The sequence below is a fragment of the Cygnus olor genome, chromosome 5 (assembly GCF_009769625.2).
Source record: "Cygnus olor isolate bCygOlo1 chromosome 5, bCygOlo1.pri.v2, whole genome shotgun sequence".
Lineage (NCBI taxonomy): Eukaryota > Metazoa > Chordata > Aves > Anseriformes > Anatidae > Cygnus > Cygnus olor.
Window position 1 is genome coordinate 3,020,632 of NC_049173.1, and position 18,688 is coordinate 3,039,319.

The 18,688-nt window shown below is 58.5% G+C and overlaps 1 protein-coding gene across 10 annotated transcripts in view; it reads right to left on the reverse strand.

The window, feature by feature from the left end:
• NIN (ninein) overlaps nt 1–18,688 on the reverse strand; it is a 61,224-nt gene that overhangs the window by 39,601 nt on the left and 2,935 nt on the right. For 9 of the 10 annotated variants that reach the window (XM_040557853.1, XM_040557855.1, XM_040557852.1 and 6 more), the window contains exons 2-4: nt 15,697–15,900; nt 11,279–11,360; nt 4,871–5,040 (exon numbers count right to left, since the gene is read on the reverse strand). In XM_040557853.1, the coding sequence (XP_040413787.1) occupies nt 4,871–5,040; nt 11,279–11,360; nt 15,697–15,879 (435 nt within the window). In that variant the 5' untranslated portion in view covers nt 15,880–15,900. Of the gene's footprint in view, nt 1–4,870; nt 5,041–11,278; nt 11,361–15,696; nt 15,901–18,327; nt 18,429–18,688 lie in introns of those variants that run through there. The other variant, XM_040557854.1, reaches the window with a different exon arrangement.

Consider the following 18,688-nt stretch of genomic DNA (forward strand, 5'->3'; position numbering starts at 1 on the left):
TCCCTGAGCTACACAGAGGACAAAAAATACTCTTTGCTGCTCTTAAGCCATCCTGCTTCCTCCGAGGCAGTGCTGCAGCAGCTCAGGCAGCACCGGGAGCAGGGCAGAAGTGCAGTGCTCAAAATGACTTCCCGTGCATTATGTGTTGTCCTGCCACCACCAGCCTTGTACCAGCTGAGGGGATTTGCTAACGAGCCATGCTCAGCAATATTAACTTCTAGTTTAGCAACAGCAGTGGCAGATGTTACTTCTCCACAACCACGAGCGCGTGCTTGCGCATGCATGGCGCTGATGGATTGGATGTCAAAGTCACCCAGGACATAAAGAGGCTCTAAATCATCATAGAAAAGTTCAATACGTCTCATTCAGATTACAGCTAAAAGCCATTAATCTACAGCGTTACCATGGGAACTGGATTAGGTCACTGTACTTTTTTATCTCTGCTGCTTGCGCCTGTTTCTGCTGCTGGATGATGGAAGGGCCGCTCCGTGCCGCAGCATCTCTGTGTACCCGTCTGGTCTTGGGGCCAGAACAGGAGCCCAGGAGAGCAGGAACCCAGGAAATCTGGGTTAACTGAGCCCAGGAGGTCTGGGTTCGCCTCTGCTCCCCCAGGAGGCTGCAGGCAGCAATCAGGCTGGCAACAGGCAGGGCTGGAGCCTGCAGCTCTGCTGGATATCTGAATATCTGCTGGATATTCTGGACAAAGCCAGGAACATAAGGAACAATGCACTAGAAAGCCGTGCATTTCAACCCAAACAAGCGCTGTTCAGCTAGCTCCACCACCTTTAGGGTGGGCAGACTCCTCGATAACCCATCCCGCTGATCACACAAAGCAGGAGCTGAGGGAACAGGTACTGTCAAGCTTATCACCTGCAAAAACAGAGCCCAGCCCCTGCTCCCCAAAACGTACAAGCAGACAGCGCTCCGCCTTGAAAGTGCCCATCCATACACAACTGCCCTCGGTGTGCAGGCAGAAGGCACCTTTGGGTGCTAAAAGTAGTCCCTGTCCTACACTCCTGTCCTCACAGGGGGACTGCCAAGGGGTAACTGGGTAGTGATGCTCAGAAGGTGGCCCACTGCTGTGTCCAAGTCCTTTTGCATAAGCAGTGTGTGTATATTAACCTCTACATAATTTTAATTTAAAGAATCTAAACCAATTAGCACCAGAACCTGTCACATCAAGGACTTATCAAAAACAAACAAAAACACTCAAAAAAATCACAACCAAAACCCCAGGAGCCCCCAGACCACAGCACATGGTAGAACCACGAGCACAAAGCAACCTGAAGACACCAACCAGCGGGTGCTACAGGCGGGCACCCCCTCACCACCGGCCCCGGGGGGCTGTCGTGACCCCCCGGGAGCATTCCTGGGGGCCCCGGAGGTGCCCTTTGTGCACTGGGGGCTCGGGGTCGGCACCGCCAGCGGGAGGACAAAGGGGGCCTGGGGCCGGCGCACGGCGGTGTCAGGCAGGGCATTGTCCCCGGCCGGCGGTGCTCCAGCTGGATGTGGGTCACGCACGGCACGGGGGGCTCAGGAATGCATTATTGGGGCAGGCGCGTGCTCCGCGCGCCGAGCGGCAGATGGCCGCGGCTTTCAATGCTCGCCGCCCTCCAGCTCGGGGCCTGGGCGAGCATCTGCAGCCTGTGCCGTTTGCTCGCCGTGGCCTCTCCCCATAACAACGCAGCAACCTCTCCCACCCTGCCATCTGCTCCAGCGAGACAGACCTTTGTTCTCCCCCAGAATATATTGCTAATTAAGATGACGAGCAGGGGCGCACGCTGAGCCTGCTGCGCACACGGCGAGGCGATCCCTCGCACCAGGGCTGGCAGCCCTGCAGCCTCTGCCCGGGGACGAACGGTCACAGCAAGGGCTGCTGAGGGACAGCAGAGCTCCACGAGCCACCTCGTGGTTATCTTTAGCTGCCAAGCACCAATAAATGCACCTTTGGGGAGAGCAAGCACCGTGCTGAGCTGTCACTTGCGGATCCTGATTTTTGTAGGATAAGGGAAAAAAAGCCTAGCCTGCTGCTCTGGTACAGCCCCGTGGCTCAGCAGCCTTCCAGCAGGGAGCAGGGCACATCTCTGCCCTCTTCTCCCGTGAGGGAGCCGCAGCAGACACCACGCTGGGCAGAAGCGAGCTCGCAGATGCTCGGGGAATGAGCAGCTCCGTCAGGCACTGAAGGGATGGGGCTGGGACATGACAGCAGTTTGTGAGGTTTTGCCTCCTGCAGTGACAGAAGGACCTTTCCCGGAGCAGAGCCCAACAGCTGGGCAAGGGGAGACGACAGATGCCTGACCCCGAGGTCTGGAAGTCAGCACAACCTTGGGACAGGGCGCATTTGGCCACGTGCACAGGGATGTGGAGCTGGGGACCTGCTGGCTCTGACCCAGGAGGCACAGGGTGCTGTGCCCAGCTTGGGGTCAGCACCCCGCAGCCGCCAGACCTGCCCCACATGCAGCACCAGGCAAAAAGGGAAAAAATACCAGGCCACAGAACCCCCCAGGCACGCTTGGCTGGCTCTCTGCCACCACGGGCCCAACAAAACTCATCCCGTGCATCAAGGTTTTGGGATGAAGCCATCTCAGCCAGACACCGGGGCTGGAGATAAGCGGCTTCAACCACCATGAGTTTTCACGTTGTGTTTGTAGGGGCTTTCAGGGTCGCAGTTCCAGCAGCACCACATCCACAAAGCCGCCAGGGCCACAAATTCCTCGCTGCCCAGGAGCCTGGTGACATCCTGGCGGCAGCGGTGCCGCCGAGCTCAGCCCCGGCTGCTCAGGGCTTGGTCCAGCAGCACCTGGAGAGGCACCGGGACGAGGTCGTGGAGCCACTCGGGGCAGCCGATCCCCACAGACCAGCCCTCCGCGGCTCCACAAACACGAGATGAGAGGCTGAGAGGGAAGGAAGCCTCCCAGACAGAGCCCGAGCCCCTCTAATTGGCACCGGCTGAAAGCAAACGCCAATTAAGCCGCGCTGCCCCAGTTCTCAGGCTGGCAAAACACCCCGAGCTGGAGACAGACTGAGCGCAGCAGTCAGCAGCGCGTTCGTGTGCACAGTAGGAAAAAAAAAAAAAGGGGGAAATGGCACTGGTTGTGTTGTGCCCCAAAACATCAATGCTTTGGGAGCCTCCAGCACCAGACAGCATCTCAGCTCTGGGACCCCCAGCGCCTCCAAGAAACCAGTTTCTACATATACCAAAATACGATCCTCTTAGAGGCAAGATAGTAATGCTGATAAAGATGAAAATTGCAGATTTTACAGATTTATCCTGTGCTTTTTGGATCACATTTCAAGGGAATTAGCCACCCCATCCACCCAGAGAGGCAGCACCAGGGGGCTGTGCTCCCTGCTGACTGCACCAAGGCTGTTAGGTACCAATTTAGCTAATTGACTGACCTTGTTAATGGAGCAGCCCTTCGCACCTACCCAACAGCTAAAACCAAGGAATAAAATTAGAGTGACCTCTTCTATCGAGGGCATCGCTTCCCCAGGGGGCATGGGAGGATTCGTGCTGGTTTCCAGGGCAGGGCAGCCCAGCACCAGGAGGTGGGTGAGCATCACCCAGGGCAGCGAGCAAGAAGGCAGGGTAAAGAAGCTGCCTTTCGGGAAAAAAAAAAAAAAAAACTGTTCTTTGAGCTTTTTTTTTTTTAAGCTCAGCTTCACAGGAATAGTAACACATACGGCTGCGAACCTGGCAATTGGAAATATCTCCCTTCCTTCCCTGCTCAAGGCTGAGCATCCCTGTGTGCAGGGTGGCTGCGGAGCCCCCCCCTTGCTGGGGAGAGCACAAGAAGCCAGGAAGAGGAGGGCAGAGAGCAGCACGTTTCCCCTTCCCCACTGGAAAACTTGTGCCGTGCACTCCTGAGCGCTCACTGCTGAATTGACAATGCCTGGCAAGCCCACAGCGGGCTGGAACAGGCCCAGCTCCGAGGAAGCGCTGCCGTGGCAGCACGTTAACGTGCGCCAAAGCCCAGCCGGGCTCTCCTTCACCTTCAGCTTTTTTTGGAGAAGCAGAACCAGAGTGTGAGTGTGCATCCTGTTAGCGCCCATGCTGCTCGGAGCAGGGGGTGCCCAGCACTAAGCACCCTCCCCGTGGCACCAGGGCAGGAACATGGCCTTACAAGTGGCTCGTTGAGGAAAGAAAATGGGGAAAGAAAACACAAAGGGCTGAACCACGAAGACGACAGCTCTGAGATGCCAGCACCGTCCCACGGCAGCCGCCTGCTGCCGATCCCCGCTTTGCCAAGCTCTCTGATGGCCGTGTGCCCTTCCCCATCCCTCCCACCAACACGCCAGGGCCCGGCAGGGTTTTCCTGGATGAACTAATGGAGGAGGACACGCTCCTTCTGCTCGCTTCACTCCCAGCCCACACGTCGTTAGCCACGGAGGCAGCCAGCATTTAATTGCTGGCCAGGAGCACGGTGAGCGCACGTCACCGCACCGCCGCGCACGCCCAGCTCCTCCCGGGATCCCCACAGCTCTGCACAGCCAATCCCCGGGCAGGATTTTGGGGTTGTAGAGAGGGATTTTGGGGTCATCTGCTGTAGGAGATGCACAACGGATCACTGGGGGACAGCGGGAGGGGACCGTCCCCCTTGCTTGGTGAGCCTCAAGGACATCTGAACCACCTCCATGCTTGCACATCACAGTGCTGCCCACCTTGCTTAGCCATAGCCACGGGCTCAAAACGAGAAATTAATTAACGCACTGATGGCAAAGGGACAGAGCAACCCCAGGTGAGAGAAGGGCTGGGGCAGAACAGATGACAGGGAGGTAAGAAAATGGGACAGGGAGGGGGGCAGCAAAGCCTGTGGGGCAAAAATCAAAGCAAACCCCAAAAGCAAAGGGCAGCCCCCGTCCCGCTCACCTCCTCGCAGCCGCCGGGAGCGATGTGCGGGGGCCGTGCTTCCTCGCCCAGCGGCTCGATGACGGTCACCTCGGCAAAGTCCTCCACCGACGCGCGGAACTCCGGCAGGGAGCGCCGGCCGTAGCGTTTGCCGCCTTTGATGTACTTGGGCTGCGCTTTTGGGGAGGAATCTGTGAAGTTTGAGAACAAAGCACGTCGGTAACACATTTTTGCAGGTCCCGCCTGGCTCCCGGCTCACACAACTGGTTTGGCTGGTGCTCGAAGAGCACCAAAGTGCCGCTGCTCCTGTCCAGCAGCGTGAACCTTGCCATGATTTTGGGCACGGTGAGTTGGAACCTGTCCCACCCCAAACCAAACACTGCCACAAAGCACAGCGATAGCTCTGCCTTGCTCACCCCCCAACCAATTTCCTGACCAGGTTTGCTCAGTTAACAAGGTGCTGGGGGAAGCCTTGTCAACCCTGCCTCGGATCGGAAAGTCAGTCAGGTCTGCTCTCCTTGCGCTAATCTTCATTAGCGGTGACGGGCAAGTTTAATTAGGGACAGCACCGCCAGAGCCTCCAGATCACCCAGACACCTGGGCAACCTCTGCCACTTAAATCACAGCTAGATTAAAAGTGTCAAGACGACCAGGCAAGTGGAAAAAACACCAAGTTTGGAGGCGAACATCCCCCGAGGGGCTCGAAAGGAGGAGCTGATCTGTGCGAGGGCCGGGGCAGGTCCCAGCCCGCGCCGTCCCCACAACCCTTGGGAGCCGCCACCTAATTACAGGGGGGCCTCACGGCTCCTCTCGAATCCCCAGCTCCAGCTCCCCGCAACAACCTCCTGCCTTTGGGGCCTGAATTATCCACGAGCACTCGCGGGCGGGGATCAAAACAAAAAAATAAATAAATAAGCACGTTTCGGGCTATTTTCAGCACGAGTCATCCGACGTCTGGAGCAGGGGGCAAATTAAGCGGAGGACCAAATTAACCAGGGATTCAATTAGGGAAAGGCTCTCCGCCGCGCTTTGTTTCGGTGTTTGCTAACCTCGCTGCCGAAACCCCCCCAGGACCTGATCATCTTTGTTTTTCGCCACTCGCAGCGCACCGAGAGCAGCAGCTTTTTAAATTTTTATTTGCAGAGCGCTCCGGTACGAAATAAATGCAAGGAGTGCCATGCTAATCAGGGCCAGGGAAGCCGTTCAATCGCTGACAAACGGCACGTGGGAAGCAGCGGGTCTCTAACCCCCCCCCTGCCCAAACACCTCCTCGGATAATATTCCTTCAGATATGGAAGGAGGCTTCAAGCTTGTTAGAGGAAAAAATATTCCGCAACTTAGCTATGCAATGAATTATAAAATACACAGGCCTAGGAGGCCTTTGATTCCTCCAGACTTGCACTCCATCCGTCCGTATTGCAGCTCTAGGGAACAAACCCGGCGCCTGTGTTTGAACAAGGCCATTTTAACAAGATTTGCTGCAGCTGGGACTCGCACATGAAAGTTGGGTGATGAAGTGCGCCGATAGAAAAATCGCAGTGAGACAGGCTGATTAAGTGAGAGCCGGAGAACAAAAGCAAACCTTATCGCTCCTATTAAAGCCTGCCCGATGGTGAACAATCTCCATCGAGCAGCTCTCTCTGAAATGCTAATATTTGTGGCTACCCATTCACCCATTTATTTCCTCGCTGCCACCTCCCCCTGCCTCACAGAAGAGGGCTGGGGGGCTTTGTGTTTTTTTGATAAATAAATTTTCTCCGCCGAGACACAGCCGCACCTCTACACCCATCTGTCTCCGGGAAGGCCGGGGGAGAAGCAGCAGCAATTCAGCCAGAATGAAGTTATTGCTAAATTTACCTCTGGATTTCCTAACGCTCGGCAGAGTCGCGCTTCCAATCCCCCCGACAACTCGTATTTAAGCACTGCTGCAGCCAGGGAGTTAGGAAAACCCAGCCGTGCACAAACACAGGTGCCCTTATGCCGGGCAGTTCTGCAAGCCTTGCAACAGCAAACAGGCAATGGGAGGTGTTTTTATTTTTTTTAATTAAGCATTTCGAGGCTGGCAACTGACTTAACTCTCTCCACTTTGACTCCTAGATCCCCCTTTGATCCGAGCACCTCATTTTTCCTGTAAACCAAAGAGTTTTGAGGCCCGGGAACATCTCCGGGAGGGAGCAGTGACCTCCCCGAGCTGAGAGCAGAAAGCTCACCCTTGCCCCACGAGGCTCCAGCTTCCAACCACAGGGATCCCATCAAACCACCATAAAAAATAACACTTTTGGAGCCACATCGCTTCTGTTAACACTGGGTACAGCAGCAACCTGTACTTCCCAAGCGCAGGACACCAAAGGGCTGAGCTCCGTTTCTCATTTCCAACCCAAAATAATGGGGCAGGACGGGGAAGGGCTTCTTAACCCACACTCTCTTCAAAGGTAGGTGAGGAAACGGGAAGAAAACACCAAAAATCAGCGCTTCGAGGGACACAGACCCACGGAAGGCAGAGCCGTGCTCTCACCCCCAGGCGTGGTGAACCTCAGGCTCCTGGGGAGCTGAGCCCCAGCACCCCGTGGGCAGAGGGCAGGCGTGCAGCCTCCAAACAGGAAAAAAGATGGAAAGAAGAAAATAGGGCAAACCCTCCCTGCTTTCTGCAGCCCTCAGCAACGTGAGGAATCAGAGAAATACGTGCTTTGGAGCCGGTGCCTAATTAGACACTGGGGTCTCATCTGACCCGCGCAACTGCCCCCGGGCTGCAGGGTGAGGGCAGGAGCCAGCATCAGGGCCCCGATGGCCAAAAGAGCCCGTGGGCAACTGCCTGAGCTCCCTGCCCCTACGGGGGGGTCGCAGCCCCCAGAGCCCTTCTGAAACAAACAAAAAAACACAAAGTCTGCATTTCAGAAGGAAAGCCCCAACTGAAGCACTGCAGCCAGCAGCCAGCCATCAGTTCCCCAGCTCCCCCCTCTCTGCATCTACCTGTCTCCCCAGCTGGAGATCCACACCCGATTTTCTGCCTTCCTGCACCACAGAAATCATTTCCAACACTGCTCTGCCCTCGGAGGTGGTGGGGGCTTGTCCCCCCGCTCCTAGCGCAGCAAATTGCCCCGCTCATGGCTCCCAGACAGAGGACCAAAAGCCCCCGAACGCCCACAAAAAGGGGCTTTTTGAGGAGGAAGGCTGTCGCCCCAAGAGCCAGTTGTTTAGGGGCAAAATTAATTTCTTTGCTGCTGAAGGTTTGGGAGGGAGGAACCCTCCTCAGCACAGCAGACAGCCGGCCGCTGCGCAAATCGCCTTACGGATAGGATCTGCTAAGTCCTTATCCCCAGGGATGCCAGGTATTGTCTCAGCTCCTCTCGGTCCCCGGTTCACACTTCGGGCTCAGCAACCGAGGCAGAGGGGAGCGGCAGCTCCTGGGGACCCTGCCTGGGGTGCCATGGCCCAAAACTGGGGTGTTTGGGCCAAAAAAAGGCACTGCCTGCACCTGAACCATCCCCGTGGCTTTGTACCCGTCCCCACAAAGGTCTGCTCCCAGAGCCAGACCCCTGTAAGCACATGTGGGATTCCTGCGAGTTATTTATCCCCAGCTCTCTCGGGAGGGCAATCCGGTTCTCTCCATGGGCAGGGAAGAAACAAGAGCCCCTTGTGACCGCACTGAGGCTGGCATCGAGCTGCTCTTTAATTTAACCCAGGTGTTCCCGTAATCCTGCACTCCACCCCAGTAATCCCTCCCTGCCCAGGCTGCTAATGCACAGATGGGATTTTTTTAATTTTTATTGCCCCTGGACAGCCTCCTCCCTGCCACACAGCGGGGCAGGCTGACCCTGCACAAGACATGTGTGGCAGCACCCACCCCAGTCCCACCACAGCATCCCCCCAAAACCAGGCTGCAGCTCCTCCAAGCCCAGGGGTGCTGCTGGGGACGAGGGGTCTCACAGCCCTGCACCAGGCTAAAATAACCACTAATTTTAGATGCATGCAAGCGTTTTTCTGCTTTTCCCAGTGGAACATCACCTTCCTGTGAGTGGTGCCCAGCCACGGCGCTTCCCAGCAGGGCTGGGCTTGCCCAGCCAGCTGGGGCTCTGCTCCTGCACCAGCATCCCCAAGGGGACACAGCTGATGACAGCAGTACAAGGAGCTCTGCCTGCCCTCGATTTGCAGGGCTGCTTCCCCAGCAGCCCCCAGGACCCCTCCTCCTGCCAGTCTGCCCTTCAGAGGGAATTTAGCTCCTTTGCCAAGGGAAAAAAAAAAAAATCAAGTCAAATCAAATCAGCTGCTCCCTGCAAGCATGAACACCTCGCCCACCTGCTCTCCTTTCCCCTTCCCAAAATGGGGAAGCCCCTGGCAGCCTCTTCTGCAGGAACTGCTTTTATATCACACAGCTTTTTGGGTTCCTCATGTCCTGCTGTGGCCCCAGAGCTGCCCTGCTGGAGCACAGCATCCCTCCAGTCACCCACACACCCAAGGGACCTTCCCATCACCCAGTTCTGCGTAAAACCACAGCATCAACACACATGGCCCCTTCCTTACAGTGGAAACCCAGCAGATGCAGCAAACAGCCTTAAAATCCATGCTTCCCCAACAATTAAATTTTAATTTTAATCACACGGTGCAGGGCTCTTAACGCAATTCCCCCCCAAGCCCGGGGCTGGCTCTTACGCCGGCGTTTCAGCAGTCGCTGACAGTTTGACACCAGCAGCACAAAGCGGCTTGTTCTCCAAATCTCGAGTTTGATCTAAATTAAAAGAAGCCAAGGCTTCTGCATTAACCAACCTGTCAAAACGCATTAAAAATAAATGCCTCGCGGGCCTGCCTGCGCCCGGCTCCCTGCCTGCAGCGCGTGCCCCGTGACTACCTGCCGCGCCAAGCCCGGCTGGCGAGCGGTTCCCCGTGGAGGGCTCTCCATCCCTCATGCTGCCACCCTCCTCTTCCAGGCTGCACGCGTAATTTCCCCTGCGATAACCCCAAATTTAGCCGTTTCTAGAAGGTTTCTTTGTATTTAAATAAAGCCAGAGCTTCTCAGCCATATGATTCCCCCATAAACGCGGAGAGTCGGATTAGTTCTGGTTCACTGTGGTGCCGGGGCTGCCTCCCACCCCATGCCAGCCCCTCTCCAGTGGGCTGGAAGGGATTGCAGCAAACCTGAGCCCCCTCGAGGCACCAGTGATGCCCTCCCCGTGCCCCCCAAGGACCCAGTGACAGCACAGGGAAGCTGCATTAAGGGATGCCTGGTGCAGGAGCTGTCAGCACCCATCTCCCTCTGAGCATTAAGAGCTTTGGAAATGAAGTTGGGTGTGGAAAAAAAAAAAAATCCATCAATTGCATCTCTTGGGCCCTGCAGGGTTTTTTTTCAGCCCATTTAGGGGGGGAAGCTGTCATTTTGCTGCCTGGCTGTGCTGTCGAGCGCAGGATGCTCCAAGGGCAGAGCCGAGATGGATGCTCCAGGAGAAGCCTGGAGTTCCCCTCCGCCCCGCGCTAAGCTCTTTTCTCCTTGGAGGATTTCGCGCCCCGCTGCTCGGGCAGGCAGGATTAGGGATTTACATACAGGTGTGGCAGCAGCCAGAGCTCAGCCCCAGCTCCAGCTGGGCTGCAGGGGCTCAGCCCCAGCCACTGCTCCCAGCACCGGCCCCTCGTGTGCTGGGAGGGGGATACCAGAGCTGTGACCCGATTTTCTGCCAAGGGTTTAAAAAAAAAAAAACAAAAAACATCTACAAGGCACGTGGAAACAAACCAAGGAGAAAGAAGGACGGTGAGCATTCAGCGCTCACTGCTTTCTCCAGCCAGCCCCAGCCTGGCTTGCCGGGGGCTCGCCTTGCTCAGAAATATCTTTGGGCCAGAAAAATCATTTTGGGACAGTCAGAAGCACCTGACCGTCCCCTGGGAGAAATACAGGCACCTCGCAGGAGCTTCCCATGGGACCAGTTTGCCCGGTTCACCTTGGGCACTAAGAAGAAGAATGGGCCTTAAAATAAGGCAGCACGAGGCAGGAGCGACATTTCTATGTCCAGCAGCCCATCTGCAGGAGGAGCTCTCGCCAAGTCCATTTCCTTACAGCCAGCACAAAAGCAGGGGAACATCAGAGCCAGCACAGACACCAGCTAAGGACACGTCCCCTGAGGTCTCCTGGGGGAGGAAAGGGGCTTGAGCCTCGCGCCTGGCAGAGGAGGGGACACCAGGGACATCGGCCACCACGGCCCCACCACCCTCCGAAGCAGGACCAGGGATGGAGCACGCTGGTGCTGGGCCACAAAGCAACATGGAAAAGGGGCAGGTGGCACGGGCGTCCCCAGCCCAAAGTCACCTCCTGTGGCTGGAGAGGTCCTGAGGCACCGCTGGCTGCTGGAAACCTTGTGGGACAGGGTCCTCAGCCCAGGTACCAGCCACGGGCACCCTGCACTAAATCGAAAATTTACTAGTTTTGACAGCTTTAGTGTTTACCTGGTTCTTGGAAGTGCTCTTCATTTGACAGGGTTCTGGACAAGATGAGGATGAGTGCTTCTTTAAATTGGTCAAAGTGGACCTGCAGAAAAAAAAAAAAGATATCAGCTAGTACAGATAATTAAATATCAGGCTAATGATCCAGCAGAAGAGTGGCAGCAAGGCAAACACTTGAACAGATCATGACACCGAGCCGGGACCACGCCTCGGAGAAACCACAGTGAGCAACACAGAGGCACAGCCAGTGCCTTCGAGCTCTTGGAAACGGGTTTTTATGACCCAGAGGCACCACTTGAACGCATTTGGTGGGTTTTTCCCCCAAGCAAATTGCACATCCAAAGGACCATGGAGCATCTCCATCACTTCTGATGACCTAGGTGGGGTTGGTGGCTACTACTGCGAGATACCTGCAGCCCTGACTAGGGGTGAGGGGCTCGGCTGTGGAGGTGCCCAGCAGCCCCACGTGCCAGAAAACACTTTCTGGAGCCGATGGCACAAAGCTGCAGCCTCTGCAGGGCAGCCCAGCCCCAGCTCCTGGCCTGGAAACACCAGGTCTGGAGCACGGCTATGAGAGAACCAGGGAGGGATGATCCCAGCGCTGCTTTATCCCCCCTCCCTTTTCCATCTGCATCTTCCCCCCCCCCAAAAAAAAAAAACAAAAAAAACCTTTCTTCCTCTGCCACGAACAGTTGCAAGGGGGGTAGAGCACCACGAGCAGCCCATGGGGAATGTGAGCAATGCCAGCCACGGCACCGCGAGACGGAAACGTGGGGACAACTGGGGAAGCTCTGACATGGCACAGCTGGCCACCACGATTCCTTTGGGCTAAAGAAACCTTAGGAGAATTTTTAGCATTAGCCTTTATATTTAGAGAAGCAGGGGACAGGCACCGCAGCGAGGAGGGCAGGGGTCCGGCCACGTGTGTGCTTCACCAGGACAGTTTAACGAGACAGGAGAAGCTGCCTGACAAAAAAAAAACTTGACGTTTAGACTAAGTGGGCAGGGTAAAACCACGGGGCAGGTTCTGAGCAGGGACGAAGGGGAAGGAGGAGGGGGCTGCACCCTGTGCCCCCGGCCGCAGCTGCAGGCCAGATGGCTCCGCGCATCGCGATTGCGCCGTACGGGAGCCCGAGGAAGATTAGGCTGCGGAGACAGAGCCGGTAATGCTCCAGACCCCCTGGATTTAAAATGCAAATGGGCAGCCTGGAGACAATGGGCACGGCTGCTCGGTGGGGCTCACAGGTGTCCCTCGTGTCCTACAGAGCGGGGAGGCAGAGGGAGGTGGCACAGGCACGCGGAGCCGCGTGGCCCCAAGGAGAGCCCGCGCGCCTTCAGCACCCAACTTTTGGATGAAGATGTGAGAGCTGGGGGGGGTATTTTTCTTCCCGTTAGACCTGCTGGAAAACCTCAAGTACATCCTAAGAGCCAGGAAAAGGAGCATCTGCTCGTGTTGCACATTTGACCTTGGGTGCCGCACGCCCGTGCACAAAGAGAGAATTGCAGCTGCTAAAATTAAAGCTGCGCTCAGAACGAGCCAGGAGAGGAAACCCATGGCACAGCAAAGCCACAGAGTCTAAAATCTCTCTTTTTAAAGAAAATGATCCTTTGCCTTGGCACCCAGCACCAACCCTGTGCTGTCTCCCTCCAGTTTACCCCAGTGTGCCCGCAGGAGGGATGTGCTGGGATGGGGAGGGGGGGGGAGGTCACGCACAGGGCTCCCCTCTGCTGGTGCTGCCGTGGGCACTTCGAGGCTGTGGCACCCCCCCGGGGTGGGCAGGATCCTGCCAGAACAGCCTCCGCGCTTTGCTGAGACAGCACCGACAGCCGAGGGACCCGGGTAAGGACAGCACCAGCACCAGCAGCCTGGGACAAAGCGCTTCTGAGGCTGCCCCAGACGGCCGAGCCAGCCCCCTGCCAAAAGGCTGTCTGAATGCGAGGCAGAAAGCCCGCAGCAGCGAAACGCTGGCAGGGTATTTAAAGTTTAATGCTCCTTTTAGCATGCTCGGCTGAACCCGGGGTATTTTGGAACCGGCAGCTCGCGCATCTGCTCCCAGCTCCACCCCCCCGGCAGCCCCTCGAGAGCTCGCTGGGTGGTGGTGGTGGGGGGGGGGGGGTCACAACAGCCGAAATTGGCCACGGGTGGAGGTGGGACCGGGGTCAGGACCCTGTCTCCGGATGAGCCACAGTGGGGTGGGGGCACTGGGGGCTCCCACGGTGCCAGCACATGGGGCAATTCCCCCAGTCCAGCCGGCACGAGAGGAGGAGGAGGAGGAAGAGGAGAGCACCACAGTGTTGTATCTGCTTGCTGCATTGGGAGCATCAAGCCCCGGTGAGGAGAGCGTTCCCAGAATGAGCAAATCCGAGACAAACGTACCCACACAGACAGAGCCCAGCTCAGCCCCCCCAGGGCAAGCAGGGACCAAGCCAACCGCCGGCTGCCCGGCGGTCCCAGCACCTCTCAAGGCTCAGCACCTGCTTTGACACGAGCTTCCTATGAGCCAGCGCCTTATTAGCACTAGAAAGAGAGCGCGCATGTGCCAGGCTACCCGCTGCTTTTCCCTACTTGCCCCAGCAATGCAAATCAGCAGTCTGCAGCCGTGGTCCCTTGGGAAAAACGAGCGTCGGCGGCTCCTTGCAGCTCCTTGCTCCCCGCGGATCCTTCCCCAGAGCCCCGTCCCCGCTCGTGAGCCGCTTCCCACTGCGGCGGACAGGAGCTCGGAGGGGAGCTCTGGGTGGGGAAGGGATGGGAACGGGGCAGCCTGAACCCCAATCTCCTGCTTGGTGCGCCAAAAGCCAGCGCGCATCAAGGGGAACGGCTCACCGATGCCGTGGCGCAGCACCAGCGTCAGGGGACACCTGAGCTCCCCGTCCCCAGCTGGGGACGGCCACCAAGGACAGCCCCGTGTCCGGAGGTGTCCGACTCGCCCTGTCCCTGCCACTCACATCACCCAGCTGCCCACAGGCACCGCTGCCGTGCTCTCCCCAGACGCCACTCCGCGTTAGCCGCTAACCGATGGGTATCGCCTTGAGGGGGCTGGAGGAGCGGGGGGGGGGGCTGCACGCATCGCCTGAGGCCCCGAGCAGGCAGCCTGCCCGGGGAATGCCAGGAATTGCTGCAAGCATCGCGTGAGAGGAGGCATTTGGGATGGTCCAGCTCTGCCTTGAGAGGGGATTTACACAACCCCGAGGAACCCCGGCGATAGCGTGCGCCGCTTAATCCCCAAAGCGCTGCACGGAGCCGGGGGGCACCGCGTGTGTCCACGCTCCCCCCCGGCACCCTGCATCCGTCCCCGCGGCGCAGCCCCGGCACAAAAGGCAGCACGTGGCCCCGCAGACAGCACGCTCCCCCCGTGCCCTCCCGTACGACACAGCCCCTCCAAGCTCACAAAAACAAAGGCGGCTCGCTCTGCCAGCGGCCACCATCTGCGGCACCGCGCTCGATGCTGCTCTCCTGACGGGCTCCCTAGGAAACCCCGGGGGAGCCCAGAGCTTAGCCACGGACCACTGGTGCTGCTAACGAGCACAGACACCGGGGAGACGCAGGGAAATGCCAGGGACAGGTTATTATGTCAGGGTTGCGAGTGTGAGCCATCCCTGCAGACAAAGGGGAGGGGAAGAGAAATGCTCCTTGGGGTCCCTCGCGCCCCCAGGGCAGCTTGCAGGGGTTGAGCTCGTAGCTGGAATGGGGCGAGAGTGCCCCATGCTCAGGATGCTTCCAGCAGGGGCTTTTTGGTGCCATCGGGCTGAGCATTTATATTTGATGCCACTTCCTACCCCCTCCTCTGAGCAGGAGGAGCATTTCTGCTTTCTCCCTGGACGTGACAGCCAGGGCTTTAACGCTGCTTTTCCTCCCCCCTCCATCCCACGAGCAGCAGAGCCAGACAACAGCATCCATGTGGCAGGAGCCTGAGGGGGCCGAGCAGCACGGGAAGTCTCTGAGATCGAAGCAAGAGCCACGCTGCGAATCCAAAGGTCGGAAACCCCCCTGGATCAGCTCCTGCTTCCACGCCAGCCACTCCCACGGTCGGAAGAAGGGCTGCAGCCATGGGGCAAGCAAGGAAAATGAGGATTTGTTCCTTAAGGGAACCGGTTTGCTTTGTGAAAGCTGCAGTTTGATGGGAAACTGGAGTCCAAACGGCTGCTCAGCCCACGCCTATCGAGCACCTCGGCTCCATTTGCTGCTTTAAGGAGCCGTCAGGGTATCTCAGGGCAGCTCAGAAGGAAGCAGCCCAGCACAGAGGTAACAACACAGTAGCACAAGGACGTCCATGCCGAGCACGGAGGTCCCCAAGGGCAAGCAGCACGTGCTCAGCACCCCGACACTTAAACCCGTAAGGACGCAGCGGCAGCACAAAGCAGCTCCGCCACGGGGACCGTGCCCATGGGGCTAACACAACCAGTGCCCACCCCGGCCTTACCCTGCCTAGGAGGTTGCCCTGGAGCAGGGTCTGCTGCAGCGCCGGGGCCACCTCCTCGAGGTGCAGCACGTGGCACAGGTCGGTGAGCTCCTCCTGCCCCAGCGACCCCGTGCCCGTGCTGTCGAAGCTGTCAAAGAGCTCCTTGAGGCGGGCTTCATACTGGTCCTGCTCAGCTTCATCCATCCCATAGCCTGCCACGCTCACCTGCGGGGAGAGACGAGGGTGGTTAGGATTTCCCACAGCAAAGCAGTGCAGAAAAAACCCCAGGGGCTGATAGAGCAGCAGCCCGTGCCACCAGTTTTGCCCTCGTGCGTGCCATTCGCAGCAGTGGGTGCTCGCATGGCACCAACCTGGTGCTCCGCCAGCCCTGCAGTCGCCTGCACCCAGCAGGGAGAAGCCACAAGCAGCATGCTGGAAATACTACAGGGGTAAAAAAACAAACAAACAAACAAACAAACAAACAAACAAACAAAAAAAAAACACTATAGGGAAGATGTGAGGACGTTTGCACCCTGTCAGGCAGCTGGCAGCAGCTATGGGCACGCGTGGCCCCCTTGGCACACGGATACCATCGTGCAAGAAAGCGCAGCGTGGACATCCCAAACCAGCACTTTCCCCGTTATTTGCATGCACCAGAGCCCGGCGCACAGAGCTGGGGCAACGCCACACAGCCCCATTGTGCTGAGCTGGACGTCCCCGTGCTGTGCTGCAGGGACTTGAGGTCAGGCCCTGCCCGGAGGCAGAGCTCAGAGCACTGCGCCAGGAGAGGGACGCAGCCGGGGCAGCAGCAGGCAGAGCAGGGCACCGAGCCAGCCCCGGAGCAGAGCTGGATCACTTCTCCTCTGCTGCACGAGCAAACAGCCCCAGGCGCTGCCCTGACACAGCCTGGGGGCTCGCCCTCCCCTCCAGCAGTTCCCACCTCCATCCAGCCAGGAGCTGTGCCTCCAAACCAGCACTGACCAGAGCGCCTCAGCCCCAGGAATTGGTTTGGGAGGAAGGGGCCGGGAGCGAAACTCCCTGCCCAAAATGCAGGACCTGGCTGGCATCCGTTCATTCAGCCTGGCTGCGGGGTTTCCCCCCTGGCTCGGGAGGTCAGCAGCAAAACCAAGTGCCACCACACAGCCCCTGCGTGCAGGGCCACCGTGGGGACATGCCATCACCATCCCAGAAGCGCACTGTGGGCTGTACAATGGGTATCACGGGGACCCTGGGCCCAGGGATGCTTGGCCAGCCTCAGACCATGGCCCAGCACTGGCCCGGTCTCCATCTCGATTTGTTTTGCCCACGCTGCCGCATGCTGTCCAGGCCACATTTCCCAAAGGGGAGGTTGTGTCCAAGCCCCCTGCCACGGCACAGCCACCCCCTTCCTCCCACCATCTCGGCCCCCACCGGCGGTGCTCACGGACACCCCAAAACAAAGGGGGTCAGGCTCTGTCAGAGCACCACGAGCCACTGCATCAGCTTGCACATGCACCCCGCAGAGGTGTGACCAGGGAAGGCCGACCAGGAATTGGGACACCTGCGGGGCAGGTGCTGCAGCCAGCACCTCGATGGACTCGGGGTTTGAGCTGGAGAGGATGCTCCCTGCTCCTGTGCCTGCCAAGGCTGGTGCCAAGCGGCATGTGGGGTCCGCGGGACACAAATAGCCCGGCCTGGCTGCCCTCCCTCCCTGGGGGGATGCCGCAAGGCCAGCAGCAGAGCCAGACCTCCCTACAGAGATGCAGCCCAGCCCCGTATCATCACACCCAAGCTTCCCAACCTCCCTGTCCCTTGTTTTTCATCCCCCAGGAGCCTCTGGAGTTACTTCAGCAAAGCACCTCGGCACTGCAGGGAGGAGCGAGGGTGCAGATGCATTTGCATTCAACCTGGGGTGCAGAGGAGGAGTCAGCACCCAAAACCCCAAGTGCCTGCAAGCAGAGGGAAGGCAGCAAACTGGTTTCTCGCTTCTCACGCCAGTAATCCCATTTCCCACTCGCACCCAGCGTGCTGGGTACCAGCATCGCCGCCTGCCTGACAGCCCCCAAATTCACAGCTGAGCCTGCACAAGAGCAGGCTCCAGCCCGTGGAGCTTCCCAGACATTTTTTAGCCTCTTACCTTCAGGTTCAGCCACCTCCTGTCCCCCAGAGACCTTTCCCGACCCTAATTTCACACCGCCAAAACCAGTTCCCCCAGTTAGGTGGCGCAAAGAGCTAAATGCCACCTCCCAGCGTGTCCCTGGGCACCCGTGCTGCCGCAGTATTGGGGTCACCAGCCGAGCCCCTCACTCGGTGCCGCAGCAGCCCCAAAAACTGACCCTGGATGAGCCCAGGCATGCTCAGGGAAGAGGGGTGGGGAGCCCATAAAACCAGGGAGGAAAATAAAATGGTCAAAGAGCATGGGGTGCATGGTCCCTGTTTGGGGACAAACCTGTGCTACACCCCAGGTGAGTTTTTGGAGAGGGCACGGTGTCTGGGGCAGCCTGGCAGCGATGGGCACAGCCCCACGGCGAGGCACAGCCAGAGCTCACCGGGCTCTGAATACAACCAGGGAGAGACCTCACCGTCCCCACGCAGCCAGAGAGGGATATTCCAGTCTTTCCAGGATAAAAAGCCCAGAAAATGACTAGGAGGCCCCCCCCGCTCCTCGCCTACCTGCGGTCAGTGGCGGCGAGCAGCCGGCAGCCAGGCGATCCCGCACGCATCCTGCACAACCTCCATCTTAGGCAGCCGGCTGCGCAAGGTGACCCAAGATGCCTACTCCCAGCTGAATTATTCAGCAGCGCTTCGGGGAGGGGGGGGGGAAACACCACCAAACGACCCACACCCTCCTACTTGCCCAGCTCGGGAGACCGGGGAGCTGCAGCCATCGCCCCGCCGTGGGCACAACGAGGGCAGCGGCGCCCAAACCCCCCCGAACCCACGGGCTGGGGGGCTGGCAGCAGGAGAAGGGCTGAGAAAGGAGGGGGGGGGGGGGGGGGGGGGGGGGGGGGAACACGAAGCAGCAGCACAAAGC